Below are 20,739 nucleotides of genomic sequence, written 5' to 3'. Positions count from 1 at the left end.
ATATTATGCAGCCATAAAAAAGGATGAGTTTGCGTCCTTTGTAGGGACATGGATGCAGCTGGAAACCATCATTCTTAGCAAACTATCACAAGAACAGAAAACCAAACACCGCATGTTCTCACTCATAGGTGGGAATTGAACAATGACATCACTTGGACTCGGGAAGGGGAACATCACACACCAGGGCCTATCATGGGGAGGGGGAAGGGGGGAGGGATTGCATTGGGAGTTATACCTGATATAAATGATGAATTGAGGGGTGCTGACGAGTTGATGGGTGCAGCACACCAACATGGCACAAGTATACATATGTAACAAACCTGCACGTTATGCACATGTACCCTAGAACTTAAAGTATAATAAAAAAAAAAAGAAAGACTATTCTTTCACTATTGAATTACCTTTGTTCCTTTATCAAATATGAAGTGACTATATTTATACGAATCTATTTCTGAGGACTATAGTCTGGTCCATTATTTTAAAATTATTTTTATTTTTTTTTTCCTGTGGCTAATACCACAATCTTTTCCTTACTGCAGTTTTATACTAAGTCTGGAAGTCGAGTGTCAGATTTCCAACTTAGTTCTTCTTCTTCAGTATTGTGTTAGCTATTCTGGGTCTTTTGCCTCCCCAAACAAACTTTGAAATCATTTTGTTAATATCCATAAAACAACTTGCTGGAACTCTCACTGGGGCTGTATTGAACCTATAGATCAAGTTGGGAAGAAATGACACCTTAACCATACTGAGACATGCTTTCTACGAACATGAAATATCTATTACTTTATTAGATCTTCTTTGATTTCTTTCAAAGTTTTGTAGTTTTCCTCATACAGATCTTATATGTATTTTGTTAGATTAATACCTATGTTTTAAATTTCCAATTCCAATTGTTCATTGCTGGTATACAGGAAACCAATGGCTTTTTAAAATAGGGGACCTCATAATTTAAAACTTTGATATCATTGCTTAACAGTTCCAGGAGGTTTATTTTTTGTCAATTTGGTGGGCGGGTGTGTGTGGGGGGGTTCTACATAGACAATCATTTCATCTGTGAAGAAAGAGTTGTGTTTATTTTACCCAAATCTTTATAGCTTTTATTTTTATTGTCTTATTGTATTAGCTAGGACTTCCAACACAATGTTCAAGAGGAGTAGTGAGAGAAGACACACCTGCATTGTTTCCAATTTTAGGGAAAAAACATCTAGTTTCTTACCATTAAGTATGATGCTAGCGGTCGGTTTTATGTAGATGTTCTTTATCACAACTTGAGGAAGTTCCCCTCCATCCCTAATTTGGTGAGAATTTTTCTCATTAATGAATGTTGGATTTTGTCAAATGCATTTTCTGCATCTGTTGGTGAGTTTTCTTCTTTAGTTCATTGATGGTGATAGATGACATTAACGCATTTTAAAATGTCGCACCCAGCTTGGATGCAAATAATTAATTAAAAAGTGTTCCCTCTGCTTCTATTTACTTGAACAGATTTAGAGAACTCAAATTATTTCTCCCTTACATGTTTGATAGAATTTACTGGTGAAACCATCTGAGTCTTGCTCTTTCTGTTTTTGAAGGTTATTCATTATTGATTCAAGTACTTTAATAGATTCAGATTATCCATTTCCTCTGGTGTGACTTTTGGTAGATGGCATCTATGAAGGTCCATTTCATCTAGGTTATCACATTTGTAGGCTTGGTCATGTTAATAATATTCTTCCGCTATCTTTTTAACATCCATAGGATCAGTAATGATAGTCTCTCTTTCATTTTTGATATGGGTAATTGGTATCTACTTTTTCTCTTGGTTAGCTTGGCTATTGATCTTTTTAAAGACTCAATCAGATATTGGTGGGTTTGACTTTATTAATTTTCTGTATCAATTTCATTGATATCTGCTCTAGTATATGTTAGTTCTTTGTCTTACCTTCTTCAGAGTCCATTTGCTCTTCTTTTTCTTGTTTCCTAAGGTTAAAGATTATTATTTTTAGATCTTTCTTGTTTTCTGATGTATGCACTTGATGCTATAAATTTCCCTGTAAGCATTGCTTTCATTGCATCCAACAAAATTTTATAAGTTGTATTTTCATTTTCGTGTTTCATATAAGCAGACCAAACAGAATAATTTTAAATGAGATGTTTTTGTTTTTAAAAATATAAATACAGAATCTTCTGAACTTTACATTAAAGGACTTAACAAAACACATGCCTGATATAGCTCAAGTGATATTTTTCAGTTTGTTCTGGTGGTGGTGGATTATGTACCTCCCAATGCTGGAACCATAGTTCAAAGCCACCTATGACACATTTCATCATCATCCTCTCCCCATCTCCCAAGAACAAATGTTCATAGGTACCAATGGCTAAGTGGATAATAATGTTGCATGTTTTGTCTCTGATTCCAGAAATGTAGAAACAATGCAGACCCTCGATAAAGGAGCGGTAAGACACTTGTTAGAGTATCAGGAATGGAGTGCCTTGTTTCCATTTTTTATTTTTCACTTAAAAAATATAAAAAGAGAAGTCTGAATTAAACCAGGGATGGTAATATTCACTTTAGGTGCTATCTCTGAGGAGGCAGTTGTCTATAAGCATGATGCTGAGGAGGATTCGGAGGCTGGGTGTTTGGGGGAAAGCGTAGTGTGATAGAGAAGCGATGTTTGCTACGAGAGCAGGAAGATGAAGGCACACAAGTAGCCGATTTGCTGAGCCTAAGCAAAGTCACTCTATCTTTTATAATTCCATTAAAAGAATCATTCTCATTTACAACATTTAATAGCAATTGAAAAACAAAGGTGACATGAAAAGAATTTACCAAAAACGCTATTTAGAAAAGCCAATTAAATATTTCTTAGAAAATGTCATAGATTAAATGTGTTAATGAATGAGTCAAAGGGGGTTAAGCATTCTAAATAGTTTCACATTGCTTTGGAAATCAGTATTTCTGTGATTTAATTGGCTGCATGTAAAATAAGAATGGCATTTGTTATTTGCAAATCTTTGGCCCATACTGCTTTACTTTAAAAGGTTGCTAAAATTTACTGGTATAATTTTGCCAATCTAATAAAGAATTAAAATCCTTCCCAAAATAACCTGAATGCAAATGGAACAATGGATTTGCTTGGCAGAGATCTTTCTTAAAAATAAATTCATAGAGTAAAGGAAAAAGTGATACATAGGGATCAAAATTTCACAAAAATGACTCACAGTATTAACTTGTGTGAGTGTGACAGGTATGCAAAATACAAACTGCCTGAAATAGGCAAAGGTATCCTGTCTCACGCTTTTATAGTCACTGAAACTCTACGTGTAAAAGGTAGAGACTTGCAAAATGACTCAAGAAACAGGCCTTCAACTTATTTCAGTTCCACTACATGCCTGAAATTCACACTCCTTTTCAAAGTTTCCATTTTCAGAGTAATGTTTAGCTTGGCATGAGAGGAAAGCAGCAATTTTTGAAAATATTTTCATCACTCATTCTTTTTTTTTTTTTTTTTTTTTTGAGACGGAGTCTCTCTCTTTTTACCCAGGCTGGAGAGCAGTAGCACCATCTCGACTCGCTGCAACCTCTGCCTCCGGGGTTCAAGCGATTCTCCTGCCTCAGCCTCCTGAACAGAGTAGCTGGGATTACAGGCGCCTGCAACTACGCCCGGATAATTTTTGTAGTTTAGTAGAGACAGGGGTTCTCCACGTTGGCCAGGCTGGTCTCGAACTTCTGACCTCAGGTGACAGGCCCGCCTTGGCCTTGCAAAGTGCTGGGATTACAGGTGTGAGCCACCGCGCCCGGCCTCACCACTCATTCTTAAGTGAAAAAGTAAAGTTGTTTCTTCTTTTTTTTTTTTTTTTTTTTTTTTTTTTTTGAGGCAGAGTCTCGCTCTGTCGCCCGGACTGGAGTGCAGTGGCTGGATCTCAGCTCACTGCAAGCTCCGCCTTCCGGGTTTACGCCATTCTCCTGCCTCAGCCTCCCGAGTAGCTGGGACTACAGGCGCCCGCCACCTCGCCCGGCTAGTTTTTGTATTTTTTTTAGTAGAGACGGGGTTTCACCGTGTTAGCCAGGATGGTCTCGATCTCCTGACCTCGTGATCCGCCTGTCTCGGCCTCCCAAAGTGCTGGGATTACAGGCTTGAGCCACTGCGCCCGGCCGTTGTTTTTTTTTTGTTGTTGTTGTTGTGGCTTTGGTTTTGGTTAATTTTCATTTTTTTCATGTTTGTTTTTGGTTCCAGACCACCAGTCAGGGATTTTCCATTCTGGGATATGAAAGCAGGGCAGAAGACCAAGTGATTCACACTTCAAGTTGAGTATTAAAATCACCTAGGAAGTGGTTTTAAAAATGCCACCAGTCAGGATCCACACCCATTCTTTCTCTAAGTTAATTGAACTGTGTGGGGACTGCGGTATCAGTATTTCTTAAAGGGTACTCCAGGTTGCTAATCAATGTCATCCAAAAGAGATTTGTCACAATTTTGGAAAGAGTCTCATCAGGCTTGGTGGAAACATTAAAGAATATGAGAATTCAATGTTTATTGTTGTTTATGTTGTTTTAATTATCCCCATCACAATTCTGGTGGAGTTATTCTACTTTTTCTACTTTTTGCTTATAAAAGGAATATCCAGAATCAGATAAAAAATTCATGCATTAGAAAAGAGAATATAGGAAAAAGTAATTTTGTCTGTCACCCCCTCACCATCTTAGCACCTAATCCTCAACACTCATAGCCCCATTACCATGTATTCTTCGATGACTTCAACTTTGAGATGAACTCATTAGATATTCTACTGCCACAGAAAACAGAAGGCTTCCTACAAAGCGACAGTATGGATAAATTTAAAGTGGGATCAATAGTTATTTGTTTCTGCAATTTCCCCAAAGAATAACAGCATAAACACTAATAAAAATTAGTTATTACATGTGGTAAACTCCTTCAAAGTTTGTATCTATTACCCCAATATAGGAAGTCAGTTGATCTAACCACCTGGAACAAAGAGCTGCATCACCCTGTTGTACTGATCAGAATGATCTGTTACTCAGAAATTATACATCTTATTAGACATTAGTAAACATTATTAAACATATGTTATAGCTATTATATGTGGATTAGTAACATCTGCTTCTTAAATTTACCAGTCAAAATTATCTCATATATTTTAATATGGTGATGAACTTTGATGGTGGGGTCAATTCACTCTTCACCTAAAATCCTTTGAAAAAAATGAACTTGGCCCTATCAACACATCTCTTGGAGAAATATCTTTGACACCAACCAGATACAAACTTTTCTAGGTCGGCATTTTGGTCAGATAAACATCTACCATCTGCCAATTTAATTTCTAAAGATATGTTTTCCACTTAATCAACAGCAGTCCCCCCAACTCTCAAAATTAATATAATCTCAAAATGCCTATTATACATTTTTTATCTAAAGTTCAGTACTATATTTGGAGGATTTTTTAATGACAAGCAGTTCTCCATTATTTCTACAAGGTTTATCCTTTTAAAAAGTCAAGTCATCAGAAAACAAGGTACTTACACTATTTTAGCTAAACTAGAAGTAGCATTACTGTGACTGAAACGTACATTTTGTTTCTCATCATGAGGGTTTGCATGGGGTGCCAGGTCCTTAAGAGGCCCAGAATACATATTTTGGGGGAGAGGGGAAGAGAGGAAGACAGAGGGAGATGGTTCTAAACAAAAAGATTCTGATGAAACTGACTCATTTGTTGTTTATAACACTATTCAACATGTTTTCCTTTTGTAAAGATACATATCTTTTGTAAAGATACATATGCAAAACTTCTTATGAAGGTTTAATCAGCACTGTTTTTGCTCACGAAGTCTTCACATCACTTTGATCACCAAAAAGTCAAGCACCTATACAGCAACTTTAATTTTTATTTAGATCTTAATCATAAATTCAATTATGTTTACCTTATATGTCATATTTTACTTTTTAGTCATATGCCACGTCAAATCTTTGGGATATAAGAAAGTAAATCCTTTTCTCTCTGAATCCAGAGATATTATAGTTACTCATTGCTATCCTGACTACAAATGTCTACAAAGCTATGATACAGCTCCCCAAACTAAAGTATAATGGGCATGAAACTCAAGTATTCATGCTCTTATTTCTAAACAATGCAAAGTTAATTTAACATGAATTTTCATGAATTTTTCATACTTGAGTTAAATTCGTAAAGGGCATTTAAAAGTAAGGATTTGGGATATAAAATGTTAAATGTCATATAATTACCCAGCATGTTTTAACAGATTAAAATACTTCCCTGTCTTTCTACTGTCAAATATATATGGAATTCCTTGTGTAGGAGCTTATCATCAAACCAAATGCTTTATACTCAGTGTGAAAATTCAATCACAATTGTCAAAGATCAAGCTGCTACTTCTGATAACAAATATGATGAGATATCATCGTGTTCAATATATGCTTTCAACTTGACATGTAGGCTAATAAAAAACATAAAGTTGTAGTATTTATTTTGTTTCTTCCACAACAGAAGGCTCCTAAGAGGGATGATCAAAATACTTAGTATCATTGCATGAAAATAAAGTCAACTCTTTATCTGCAGACAGATTAACTGGTTTGCCAACTAACTGTAGTAAAATAATAACAGCTACATTAGATTTGTAAAAGATTTAAAAATTACTATGCATCAGTGATTGTATCTCAATGAGAGGATGTCTATTTATTTTCAACTACAAAATAAACATAAGATACTACTTTTTGTCTTATGACAATAAATTTCATTCATTCAAGCTATTTATTGAGTACTTCCTATATACCAACCACTGCAGTAGGCTATCTTACCTCATTAATCAGACCTAGTGTCCTGTCAACAGCTTTCCTTAGAAGAAGGCATAAGGACATGAGGAAGAGCATGCAGCCAGTTTTTTTGTGAGTCAACTATAGTTCTGAGATGTAAAACTTAAAGAGGATCACAGACACTTCTGCACGAGGAAACAGACTGTAGTACACGTGTGGCTGTGGACTTAACTTTCCCCTATCTTGCTCCTCACCCTGTTTTTCTTACTTTGCCTTCCTTTTTAGGGAAAGCCTGAATCTGCCATTCTTGCTTGCCTCCTTCTCCTTCAGCTTCCAAGTTCATAACCAGCACACCCTGACAATTCCTCAGATGTCCCTGAATTTGTATACTTCCCTATATCCCCACTACATTCTACCTCAACCCCCTCTTTAGCTTGGAACTCCAGCATCTCAAAGCACAATGATAGTTAACTTAGTGGACACTCAAACCTTTGCCAAATAATTTAAAAAGGCAGCTTCAATCATATGCCCTTTAAGATACTGAGGTAAACAAGAGTAGAATAACAACAAAAAAACCCTGATCTTATTCTCCTTTGAGCAATCACTTCAAACATGCCAGTAGCAATATCTCCCATTAGTTGCCTAAGGTAGACACTTAGGAATTATCTTTGACCTTTCTCTCCTCTGCCACCTCCCATACCATCCTTCCTATTACCTTCTCAGTTTGGTTTCCTCTGTTGCTCTCTTAGGTCTCACACTACATGTCAGCCAAACACCAAATACCTCCTCACTGTAACCCTCTAACCCAGCGCTGTCCAACAGAACTTTATGCAATGATGGTAATGTGCCATATATATGCTGCCAATGGGTATGGACACTGAGCACTTGACATGTGGCGAGTGTGACTGAGGAACTATGTTTTTAATTTTATTTACATTTCAACTAATTTGAATTTAAGTAGCCATATATGTTTAATGGCAACAGTACTAAACAGTGCAGCTTAATCTTTTTCTATACTGCTGATAGACATATCTTACTACAAAATATCTGATCATATTACTTGCCTTACAGAATGTGTCTCCATAAAATCCCCATCATTAGGCAGGATATTCAAAGCTCTTTACAATCTAGACCAACTTCCACCTCAGTCTCATTAGCCCCACTCCTTTCCCATCTAGTCTGCACAGGTAATAGGCCACTCACTGTACTCACACATGCCATGCTATAACCCTTATGGAAGCTGCTGACTCTTGCTTAGAATGCCTTTTCCTCTCACAGAACATCTGCTCATCCTTCAAGATCCAGCTTAAATTCCCATTTCTCTCTGAATATCTAACTACCCTCTCATAGCTGAGCTAGGCTCTCTGTCTAAACTCTGCTGCCATACTTTTTGTATATGGCTTCATTAAAGCATTTAATCATAATTAATGGTTTACATGTGGAAAATATGAGTATCATGTATGCTAGGTAAATATTAATCACATACATTAAAGAGAGAATCTGGCAAAGTATCTGGCACAGGACTTCACTCTGAGTAAGCCCAGGATAGATGTGCCAGGTCTTCAGGACGTGTTTTAGGAATTGTATCGCCCATGCTAGTGATCTTCACCAAATATAGCTGCCTAAGAAAACAGAGAGGAAAATAAAAGAATGGAGATGGGGCAAAGGAAACGCTCACAAGGCATTGATAGAAATGAGAGGCTTAGGCTAGGGAAATTGTATAAGAAATTTCAGCAGTAAACCTATAGGTAAAGCTGAACTTGTTTTTCACCTTCTCTACCTAACTGGCAATAGCAATAATCAAATTCCTTAATCAGGGAGTGCAGTTGTTATGAGGTCAAGAACAAGAAAACGGTTTTCTTGTGATGTGTAACTGAGAAGAATTTGTTGTAAGCAGATCAATAAAGTCCTATTACTATGGCCCACTCCTCAGGAAAGAGCTCTCTTTTATAAAACATTGAATATATTTGCTGTAAGGAAATTCAACCTATGAAAAACACAGAAGGAAAAAAAGGCTCTAAACTCATGTCCTCTACAATTATATTTAGATAGAAACACTTCAAAATCAATGATATCTGAGTTGCATGTATTTCCAAAATAATAATTTCCCCTTTATAGAAAGGGATCTCATTTTTCACTCCTTTTAGTCTGCTTTTGAAAGCAATGCAGAGAAATATTTAAATGGTTAAAGGCAAAAATGTTAATGGCAATCCTAAGCAATATTCAATATATATACAGGTATCTGAACTGAGTAAGTATGAGTCAGTATTAATAATATTTTGATGTTCCATTTCATTGGTTTGAGAAAGCATAGGTTTACGATATAATTTTGTTATTAAATAAAATCCTTGAATTGGATTTACAGATTGAAGAAAATTAGTATTTGGATTTAGTTCAGAGGTTGAGTAAATTAGCTCAGTTCACTCTGGGTTTGAGTTCATGGTTCAGTTCAAGTTCTTGATAATGAGCACATCAAAATAAAAAAAATATTTAAATAATGTAATCAGGGCTGACATTTAAGAGCAAGTGTTCAGGCAAATATGTGTTTTTAAAAAACAAACTCACTTTACAGAGAGAGCTAAGGTTAAATCCGAAGGTTTGAGCATTCCGGGAGCCAGCATTCATGTAGTTTCCCATTAGCAATACAAGTTCCAGCAACTTGCTAAAGCTTTTGCTCTTCTTTATCTCTTCGCAGGCAGTACTGACAGCCATGATGTCAGGTTTGATGTTGTTCACCTGCTCTTCAAACTGAAGCTTAAAGAGAATAGCACTGAGCCGTGGCCGTAGTCTCTTCACATTGCTCATCTGATTGAAAAGAAAACAGCAGATTTCCTTTAAAATGCATGGTATACTTTAGTACTATATGACTGCAAGTAATCTGGGATGATTTATTGGTATGACAGTACCGAAGAAGCAATATGTCTCCTAAAACTGATAGCAGGAAGAGAGAAAAGCCCTGCTTGTTTTTGTAAGGAATTCAGAGTCATCCCTCAAAACTCAAATTAAAAATTTGGATGCCCAATGAAAAGAAAGCTTTAATTAAATGATAATGTTTAATTAAGTAATAAAGTAAGCATTTTTTAAACTAAATTCTAAAAAGGTAACAGGACACATAGGCCACAAATTACAAGGCATTCATGTCATTATTTTGAATAATTTTTGTTCAATACTGCAATACACTGGGTCATGTTTAAAACATATTCAGAAAAGTCTAAAGAGGGTTTGTTTTCTTCAAATAGCAACTGCTGTCCTCAGAAACCCTGCTGGCTAACAGTATGTGTTAGATAGAGGGAGAGTAAATAGGTCCCAATTTGTACTAAATTGACTTTCTTCAGAAACACAGGAAAGTAGAATGACTCCTGACACATACTAAATTAGCAGAATCAGAGTTAGGAAACATGGGAGTAGTAGAACCGCAGAAGCAGTGCAAACCCACAAATCTATCACATGCCAAGTTAACCCTGTCTGGGACTCTGGGTTTCTCTATTGGGAATGTGGGGGACTAGAGATGTCTAAAAGAACAAAGGGGCAAGTTCCTGCCTTTATCCTTACTCCTGTGCAAGAAATAATTAGTTGTAGGCTGAAGACATACCACATATTAAGCTAGATATGAATTTCTTGACCAAACGTATTAGGGATTCGGGACTTAAAATGCACTGAAGGGGCAGTAATAGTAAAATTGTTGAACTTCGACTATTGTAAATATCAAAAGCAGGTTAAGGCAAGGTCAGAAAAAAAGCAGAGACAGGTTAAAATAGGAACTGTTTCTCTTAGTCACAGACTGTAAAGGAAAGGCTAAAAAACAATGCTATATGAAGCCTGTAGGATGCCAAATATAATGAAAATCATGATTGTTTGGGACACAGAAAGCTATCAGTTCATAATATAATAATGACCGTTACTTAAAGTATACTAGACAAAGGCTTATTAGACTCCAATATTTTATAGACACTGCCTTAATGACTTAACATAACTCAGCTTACTCACCTGACAAAAATTGAGCAATTAGTTCTTTGTACACAACTCTGAGAGAATATTTTCATATAGACTAAAGCCTTATAGTGAATGAAAAGTTCCATTTTCAAATAATATAAATATCTAATTTATACTTAGCTTTCTCCCCAGCCCCTTGCCAAATTAAATGGTTATGTGTATACAACCAAGATTCTAAGAGGTCAATTAATGTAGTTATTAATAAGAAGTCTAGTTTACAAGGCACTTTAGGGAATGTCTTCATATTCCACTGTCTAGGAAAAAGAAAGAATGTAAGCTCAACAAGGACAAAAAAAAAAAAACAAAAAAGAAGAAGAAACATCATTAAAAGTTTATAGAGTAAGTGTAAGCGATATAAAAGTTATAAAGAGACAAAGAGATGCACTATTAGAATATTGATTCTTACTGGGCATGAATTGTTCTTTTAAAGCAGTGATCACTTACCACAAAGACTTTTGTCTTAAAATATATTATATGTCTCCAGATGGGTTCACTTGCCTGGATTTTTTTTATCCTTAACCATTGCAAAAGGAAGATGTTCATATGACATTGGTAACATGAGTAATGCTCTGTTACACGTAATATGTCCTTTAGAGCAGTCAGACGTACAAAAGAGCACTCACATGCAGCACCTGTAGTTATGGCCATTCTAAAGGTGTCTAACGGGCTCATAACATCTCTGTTTTCAGTAACTGCCATTACTCATGATTATGAAGCCAGATACTTGCAATAAATATGAGAAGAAATTATCCAGTATTCTATGCAAAACATTTGTATTATGAAATATATTAATTCTAATATATATTAATGTACTACTATTTTCATGCACAGAAGAAAAAAGAGACTGCTTAAATGCCTACATTATACCACCCCAAAATATGTTAAAGCTTTCCTGCTGACAAGCTAACCATATGTAGCCAGCATAAAGTAATTAATTCTCCTAGAAAAATATAACCTAGATTTGTATGAATAATGAGTGTATCTGGCACTAGGGACAGGTACCTTGAAAAGACAGAGTAAGTCTATGATGTAATACAGAACAAAGTGCTACGAGTTCATGAAAATCCCTGACAAGGCAAAGTCAGGAAAGTAACCTAAAAACAAAGCTTTGAACGACACTTTAAAAAAAATTAGATGTCCTTTTCCTATTGTTCTTTCTTCCAGGTTTAGATAAATCAGTATTTGACTATTATTGAGTAAATGTATTTTAATAAACAAAATTATTGAGTGGGAAAGGAACTTGAAATGTCACCTGGAGATGGTGCCTGTCTTTAGTTCACTATTCAGCCATATGATGACCCCTAGGCCAAATGGTTGCCCTTCTGATTTAACAACAAAATATCATTTAAGGTTAATGTTCCAAGATCTAAATCTTGGAATCTATGATAATAACAGAAGGGTTATTTTTCTTTTTTTAAGGCAGAGTCTCACTCTGTTGCCCAGGTCGGAGTGCAGTGGCACAATCTCCGCTCAATGCAACCTCTGCCTCCCGGGATCAAGCAATTCTCCTGCCTCGGCCTCTTGAGTGGCTGGGATTACAGCCGTGAGACACCACGCCTGACTAACTTTTTGTATTTTCAGTAGAGACAAGGTGTCACCATGTTGATCAGGCTGGTCTCTAACTTCTGACCTCAAGTGATCTGCCCACCTAGGTTTCCCAAAGTGCTGGGATTACAAGCATGAGCCACTGCACCCAGCCCTTTTCCTCATTATTTGATCAAACTACTTCTTCAGGTGGAATCAAATAAAAAATGTTCGGCGGGGGGGAAATATATGCATATGTAAAAACCCCTGACCAATGTTTCCCCATCCTCACCACTTCTCATATTCTATCAACACTGGGGATTTGCATTGTTTTCCTGCTAAGAAAACTAAACTTCTGACTTGTCTAAGGCTAAGTGGAATGCAGAAATGGAGAACTATGATGCTCAAATAATATTCTGAAAGGCAACAGAAAGTCATTTTTAAAAACAAGAAGAAGGAAAGGGTAAAAAATCTATAAACATAAAATGTAAGCTAGTTAATAACTAGAATGTTAGAAGAAATTAGAATTTCATTTTTACAATTATCCTTTAAATCTATTGTTATGAAGTCTTAGCAATACAAATTCACGAAACCCAAATCTATGACAATAATGAGATGTAATCTGAAGATCAATCCAAAAAAGTAAAAATACATTGATTTCACTCCTGTTTTTCTTGAAGGCAGGGAGCAGCACTCCTGTAACCTCCCCACCCACAGATGTCATATGTCAGAATGAAGAGATCTTAAAACCAATGACTGGTAAAAACCAAGAAGCAATATCCAGAACCTTAAGGGTAATTTTATTTCAAAATTTTGTTTGTTGGCAATATATGTTGTTGGAGAGGGAACAACATAAAAAGACCTTTAAAAAAATCAATGAACCAACAAGTATTGACTGGGCCCCATTCAGTGCTGTGAGGGGCACAGGAGCCATAGTAGCTGCCCCTGCAGCCCTTATCATTGAATTCTTTCTGCCTGTCTTAAGGAGTAGAAAATTGGAAAGGTTCCCAGGAAGACGTAATCTCTCATAATCTCATTATGGTTATATTTTTCACATATAATTTTAATTTTATCCATTATTCTATAAGAAAAAAATCATTTTTACACCAACTTTGTTTAACACCATATCTAGTTTTCTTTACACGTTTTTTTTTATAAATACAGGTTGTCTGATGTTTTTTTCCCCCTATCCTACTATGCAGACTTACACAGCACCCCTCAAAAGGATTTATTTTTTATTCTTTTTTACTCTTCCCTGAAGTCATTATGAAACTAACTGTTCACTTAAATTTCTAACAGTACAATAACCTGCTGACTGGGAATTTACTGGCCTCAGTCTTAATTTATAATACTCTAAAAGCATTAGTTCATATACTTTGTAGATATCACATTATAAGGAATAATAGAAAAGCATTTCAGGAAGATGAAATGACTCTTTCAAGTCACCTGGCGAGTAGGACCCAGGCCTAGAGCTAACTTGCTGCTAATCAACTGTCCTCACCACTCAGAGCATCACAATGTGGGAATTAATAACTACAATTTACAAATCATCTGGAACTCAAACTTCCTCTCCTATGTTTTCTTGTAAGAACGAACTTTAATTTCTTCACAGTAGTTATCAAGTAACACACTACAGAAAATGACCCTGCAATGAGCTCTGCCTGTCACCTCTACTATCTCAGTATTTCTTACCTTTCTCCTTAGTATACCCAACTACCTCCTATTGTGCTGAATTTTTAATACTTTTTCAGATCTACTTTTGTTGTCCCTCCACATCAGGGATCCCACACCAGTAACTGTTAGGAAACAGGCTGCAGAGCAGGAGGTGAGCAGCTGGCCTGAGCAAGCAGGAGCAGGTGAAGCTTCATCTGTATTTCTAGCTGCTCCCTATTTCTTGCATTACCACCTGAGCTCGATCTTCTGTGAGATCAGTAGTGACATTAGATTCTCACAGGAGCGAGAACCCTATTGTGAACTGCACAGACAAAAGATCTATGTTGCCTGCTCCTTATGAGAATCTAACGCCTGATGATCTGTCACTGTCTCCCATCACCCCCTGATGGGTCCATTTAGTTGCAGGAAAACAAGCTCAGGGCTCCCACTGATTCTACATTATGGTGAGTTGTATAATTATTTCATTATATAGTATAATATAATAATAGAAATAAAATGCACAATAAATGTAATGTGGTTGAATCATCTCAAAACCATCCTCCTGCCATCTGTGGAAAAAGTGTCTTCCATGAAACCATTTACTGGTGCCAAAACGGTTGGGGACTGCAGGCTCCACACTACACTCTCCACTCATATTCTCCTATTAGCTAATTCTTCAGTTCTCTATGGGAGAGGTATAATAAGCAAGAAGAATGTGAAAAAACAAATGCATTTTTATGAAAGACAAGAGAAAGCAGTGTGATCTAATACATCACAGAGAATTAAGACACTAGGGAAACAATTTTTGAACTTGATTTTTCTAATGATATAAAAAATATCTTTCATTGTTAACAGACCAATATGTTCATGATCTCTAGAATTCTCAGAAAAAAACACAAGTTCATTTCACTTGGAGAAAGGCTTCAAAAAAAAAAAAAAAAAAACTATTCAAGTGACTTATACTTGAGGTAATACTCAGAATATCAAAAATGTTTTTAAAATAAATGTACTCTTATGATATTAAAGCTGCTACGCTAAAGTCATTTAAGAAAACTACACAAAAACAAAGTACATATGGTATAATTTTTACATATTTCATAGGAGAAAGGTAAAGCCAAGGCTTGTACAAAAAATATTAAAAGGCTAAAATGTATATTCCTCCACTTAGTCAAGAAAGAAAGACTCGGCTATAGACATCATAGACTGCTGTACCTTTGCTTATAAATCCTTATCAATTCTGGGTCACTAAGGATTTCACAGGAGGTCCAAATGAGTTTTGAAGATTCTCAGGATCATCAACTAGTAAAGCTATGAATGGTAAAGCTAAAGAACAAAGAGACTTCCTATTTAATTTGGCAATCTCAGCACACAGTCTTAACACATAAGTTCCATATCTCTTGAATTTAAAAGCTGGCATAAACCCCAGAATCATATTAGTGTCTTAAATTCATTCATGCCCGCTTCCAGACAATCCCCATCCCATCATAGAAAACCAGTGTTTTCATTTCGATCACTATAGCTTAGTTTTGCCTGTTCTTGAAATTTCTATTAATGAAACTATACGGTAAACAGTTTATATAGCTGGCTTCTTTCACTCAAAAAAAAAATGACCTAGAGATTTATATACATGTATAATTCAGTACTTTGTTCCTTTTTATTAATAGATTTCCATGCAAGAATATACCAAAATTTGTGTATCTACTTTCCTTCTGATGGACTTCCCCCCTACCCCACCCCCAGTTTGGAGCTATGTAGAGGGTTGAGTCGAACAGAGACCCACAAAAGGTATGTCTAAATCCTAACCTCTGGTACCTTGAATGTGATCATATGTAGAAACAGTTTTTACACACGTAATTAAATTAAGAATCTCAAGATGAAATCATCCTGGATTTAGGGTAAGCCCTAGACTGGAGTGATGCATCTACCCAGAAACTCCAAGGATTGCGCGTGGCTTAATGAAGCTAGCAGAGAGGTATGGACCAGATTCTCACTCAGAGTCTCTGGAAGAAAGGAACCCTGCCAACACCTTCATTTATGACTTCTGGACCCCAGAAATGTGAAAGCATAAATCTCCATTGTTTTAAGCCACTAAGATCATAGACATTTGTGGGGGCAGCCCTAAGAAACTAACACAGGCTATTATTAATACTTTTGTATGATGTTTTCATTTCTATTAAATTAGTAAAAAATATAGTACAAATGTATATCTAACCGAAAACATTGCCAAACTGTTTTTACAAAGTAGACTAAATGATTCTATATTCCCTTCACAAACTTATGTTTTATTCTAGCTATCTTTTTTCTTTTCATGTATAGGTCTGTACTCCATTCCTCTAATTATTCAGTGAGGTCTGATGCAGGAGTTGAGATACATTTTGGTCCCTAAGATGTATAGACTTTACAAAACCATTTAATACAAAGAACATCACTGAACATCAAATGATGGTATGTTTGTGGATCTGTTTCTAACCTTCTAGAAAGCTTATTTCTATATCCTTAAGCAAAAACTTTTACCTTGATGCCATATCAGTTTAGGTCCACCAAGATTGTTCTTCTTTAAAATTGGTTTTCTACATTCTATGTCCTTTGCATGCCATATGAGTTTTATAAACCATTTGTCAATTTCTATAATAAAACCTGCTGGGATTTTGATTGGGAATGTGTGACATTCCTAGGTCATGTGTGGGAGAAACGACATCTTAACAATACCAACTCTTCCACTCTATAAGCATAATATGTATCACCATTTCTTTACAACTTCTTTAATTTTTCTCAGCAATATCTTACAGTTTTCAGTGGAAAATCTGGACATATTTAGTGAAATGTATCCCAAGGTATTTTTAGTTTTTTTTTTTTTTTATGACATTGTAAATAATACTGTTTTAATTCATTTAAATTTTTGCTGTTTGTAGAAAAAAATAACTATTTTTGGTACGTTGACTGTACTCTATGTCCTGCTGAATTCACATGGACAATTAGGTCAGCTGACAAAAAGAAAAAGATGGTATACTTTCTTTCCTCTCATATACTCATCTTTTATGTCTTCTTGTTACACAGATTAGTACATTATAATGCTGAAAGGAAGTAATGCAAATAGACACCTTTACCAGGTTCTCTACTATAAAAGACAAGGTATCTAATCATTCACCATTAAGTTGAGTATAACTCCAGGTTTTTCATGGACATCCTTTATCAAAATGAGGAAGTTTGCTTCTATTTCTAGTTTGTTGAGAGTTTTTTCATAAAAAATGACTGAATTCTATCAAATGCTTCTTATTTCACATGTATTTAGGTGATTATGATTTTTCTCATAATAACCTGTTTTTTTTTTATCTGATAATATGGCTAACTAATTAATTTTGAAATGTAAAACCAACCTTGCATTCCTGGGATTAATTCCATGTGGTCATGACACACTCTCCTTACTAAGTTCAGCAATGTTTGATACAAGAAATATTTTGTTGACAACTTTTGCATCTATGTTCATACATGATATGAGTTTCTAATTTTGCTGTACTAGATTCCCTTCTTTGATTCCTGATACCAGTAATTTGAGAATTTGGCTTTCTTTTTCAGTGCTTCATTTTCATTTGGCTCAAAATAATTCTTTCTTTGGCCCACCAGTAATTTTAAATTATGTTATGCAATTTTTAGACTGTGGTAGATGTTCTATTATTGTTGTCGTCTAACTTAATTCTGTTATAGAGAGAAAACATATCTTGCAAGATATCTATATTTTGAAAATTACTGAGGCTTATTTTATATTCCCATATGGTCCACCTTGGTAAACATTTGATATGCGTTTAAAAATAATGTGTATTTTGCAGTTGTTGTAGATAGTGTTCTATAAATATCAGAACAAGTTCGATGATAGAAGTATCTTGATTTTCCAAGTATTTTACTGATTTTTTTGGTATATTTTTTCTAGAATTTACTTGAAGAGGAGTGTTAAAGTCTCATTATGAGTGAGAATTTGTATATTTTTCCATTTATTTCTGCCAGGTTTTGCTTCATAAATTCTGATGCTCAATTTTTAGGCATACATATTTAAGATGATTATCTCTTCCTGGCAAGTTATTATTTTTGTTATTGTATACTGATACTTTATTTCTTATAGTTTGCCTTGAAAGACACCTTCTTAGAAACACACATACCCATGATACCTTTCATGTGCTTATTTTATTACTATTTGTTTTCCATGTGTCCTTTCTGCTTTTTTCCCCACTGATATGGTTTGAGTGTTTGTGTCCCACCAAACATAAATGTTGAAAACCTACTCACCAGTGTGATAGGATTATGACATGGGGCCTTTGGGGGTGATTAGATCATGAGGGCAGAGTCCTCATGAATGGGATTAGCACTCTCATAAAAGAGGGTACAGAGAGCTGCCTTGTCCCTCCATCATCTGAGAACACAGATAGAAGGCAACATATATGAATCAGAAATCAGTGGTCCCTCACCAAACATGGAGTCTGCCAGCACCCTGATCATGGAAGTCTTGGCTTCCAGAACTGTGAGAAATAAATTTCAGTTGTTTATAATCCATTCAGTTTATAGTATTTTGTTACAGCATGTTACAGCAGCTAAAATAGACCAAGACAACCTCTTTTATCCCTTTTCTGCTTTGTGTTAGTCAAGCAATTTTTAGTATTCTATTTCGTCTACTGGCTTAACTATACCTCTTTTTATATTTTCTCTGGTTTGTCTAGGATTAATATATTGTAATGTATCAATCTAATTAGAATTACTATTAAGTCAAAATTGTACCTCTTCATATTTCTTATTTTCTACCTCACCCTTCCAGATTTCATATTTCACCCTTTCTGCACAATTCTATTTGTTCTATACCATCGTCTGTGCAATTATATCATATATTTTACACTATGTACATTATAAACCCTGTTTGCAGTATGTTTATTACAAATTTTCTTTCAAAAAAATCATAAGAAAAAAAGGTTTCATTTACTATTTCAGGTACTCTTCATTACTTTTTGTAGATCTGAGTTTCCATCTGGCATATTTCCCTTTTGCCTGAAGGACAACCTTTAGCATTTCTTGTAGGGTAGGTATGACTGTCACAAACTCTTTCAGATTTTATAATACTGAAAATGTCTTCATGTCACCTTCTGTTTTTTAAAGATATCCATAAAGATAGAGAAGTCTGAGTTTACAGGATATTTTTTAACACCTTTCTGTTGAGCTTCTTGCATTTTAAACACTCTTCTGTTACTTCTGCTGTCTATCATTTCTGTGAAGCCAGCAAAATCTTTTATCTTTGTTTTCCTATATGTACTGTGCCTTTTATCTTTTTCCTCCCCTCAAGATACTTTTATCATTTTCTTTTTCTTTGGTTTTCAGCAATTTTACTAGGCTGTGCCATGATATCTTTTTCTCTTTATATTAATCCTGGTTGGGATCTGCTGAGCCTCTTAAACCCTGTTTATGTTTTTCACTGAATGAGATTTTTTGGCCATTATTTCTTCAAATATTTTGTCAGCCACAATCTCACTCTTTTCTCCTTTGGGGACTCCAATCACAGGTATTTTAGACTGAATGATATCTACCCAATAATACCTGTTATTTATTATTTTATTCAGTCTTCCTTCCTACATAACTAAGAGAAAATAATCACTATAAAACTGCCTTCAAATTTCACTGACTCCTCTGCCTTCTCCAATATACTATTAAACCCACACACTAAAATTTTTAATTTAGTTATTGAGTTTTTCAAGAATTTCTACATAGCAATTTTTCTGAAAGTTTTCATTTCCCTGCAAATATTCTTAATTATGACCATGTTTTTCTTTAATTCTTTGAAGATCATTTGCTTTAGTTCTTTGAACATATTTATAGTATCCATATTTTGTCTTTGCAAGTGAAATCCAAAACCTGGGCCATTTTGGACTTTTTTTTTTCTTGACAATACATCCTATTTTATTATTCTTTAATTTTTATTCAATATTGCATTCAATATTGAATACTTACATATAACCACTCTCAGTTCTGTAATACCCATTGAAAACTATTTTTTCTTATTTTAGCCATCAACTCAATCACTGGGTGATCACCTTAAGTTGTACAGCTCACTATAAACTTTGTTAGTGTAGCTCTGTGGAAAGTAAGATTTGTTTTCTTAGCCCATCTTAGTGAAACTCAATCTCCAAACTGTTTTCCCTGGGTAGTTCATCAAGATGTGATGTAGGTTTTATTAGGGTGGCTCTAGAGTAGGTCTTTCTTTAGGATGTGGCCCTACTTCCTAAAGCACCAGCTTTTCCTTATTTGACTGAATGCCAAATATGCTAATGAAGTGTTAAGGTGATCTCTGTAATTTGGCAGAGCCAGAAGTCTAAAGCTGAACCTCTAGTATCTCTGTTCCACTCTCACCCTGTAGCAGCTGCTATCTGACTAGTCTTGCTCAGTGTATGAACACTCCAGCTCCCAGCACAGACACAAGGTAGATACCCACATGGACTACTGGAGTTCCTTTCTGCACAATTCCTTCCCCATTAGTGCTCTGCCTTGTAGATACCAGCTGTTTCACTGCCATAAATTCTGATCCTTGCCTCCTCAGCTCAGAGAACTATATTCTCTGGTAGAACTCAAATCTCTGAGATCTAACTGGAAAACTGTCACCAAGCCATAGGCTGAATATTCATGAAACTTGTAAGCTTCTGTTCTCTCAAGAACTGCAGCTTTTCTCTACTGCCTGTCCACTGTCTGAAAACAGTTGACCCGGATATTTTGTCCAGTTTTATCATTGTTAGTAGTCTATATATGTTTTGTTATATGTATTCCT

The 20,739-nt window shown here is 35.4% G+C and overlaps 1 protein-coding gene across 3 annotated transcripts in view; it reads right to left on the bottom strand.

The window, feature by feature from the left end:
* DIAPH3 (diaphanous related formin 3) overlaps window positions 1-20,739 on the bottom strand; it is a 517,788-nt gene that overhangs the window by 207,686 nt on the left and 289,363 nt on the right. For all 3 annotated transcript variants that reach the window (XM_030922410.1, XM_030922411.1, XM_010368580.1), the window contains one exon: window positions 9,339-9,578. In XM_030922410.1, the coding sequence (XP_030778270.1) occupies window positions 9,339-9,578 (240 nt within the window). The remainder of the gene's footprint in view (window positions 1-9,338; window positions 9,579-20,739) is intronic.

Source organism: Rhinopithecus roxellana, chromosome 18 (genome assembly GCF_007565055.1).
Source record: "Rhinopithecus roxellana isolate Shanxi Qingling chromosome 18, ASM756505v1, whole genome shotgun sequence".
Taxonomy (NCBI): domain Eukaryota; kingdom Metazoa; phylum Chordata; class Mammalia; order Primates; family Cercopithecidae; genus Rhinopithecus; species Rhinopithecus roxellana.
Note: the sequence above shows the minus strand (reverse complement) of the source record. Positions and strands in the feature narration are given on the sequence as shown.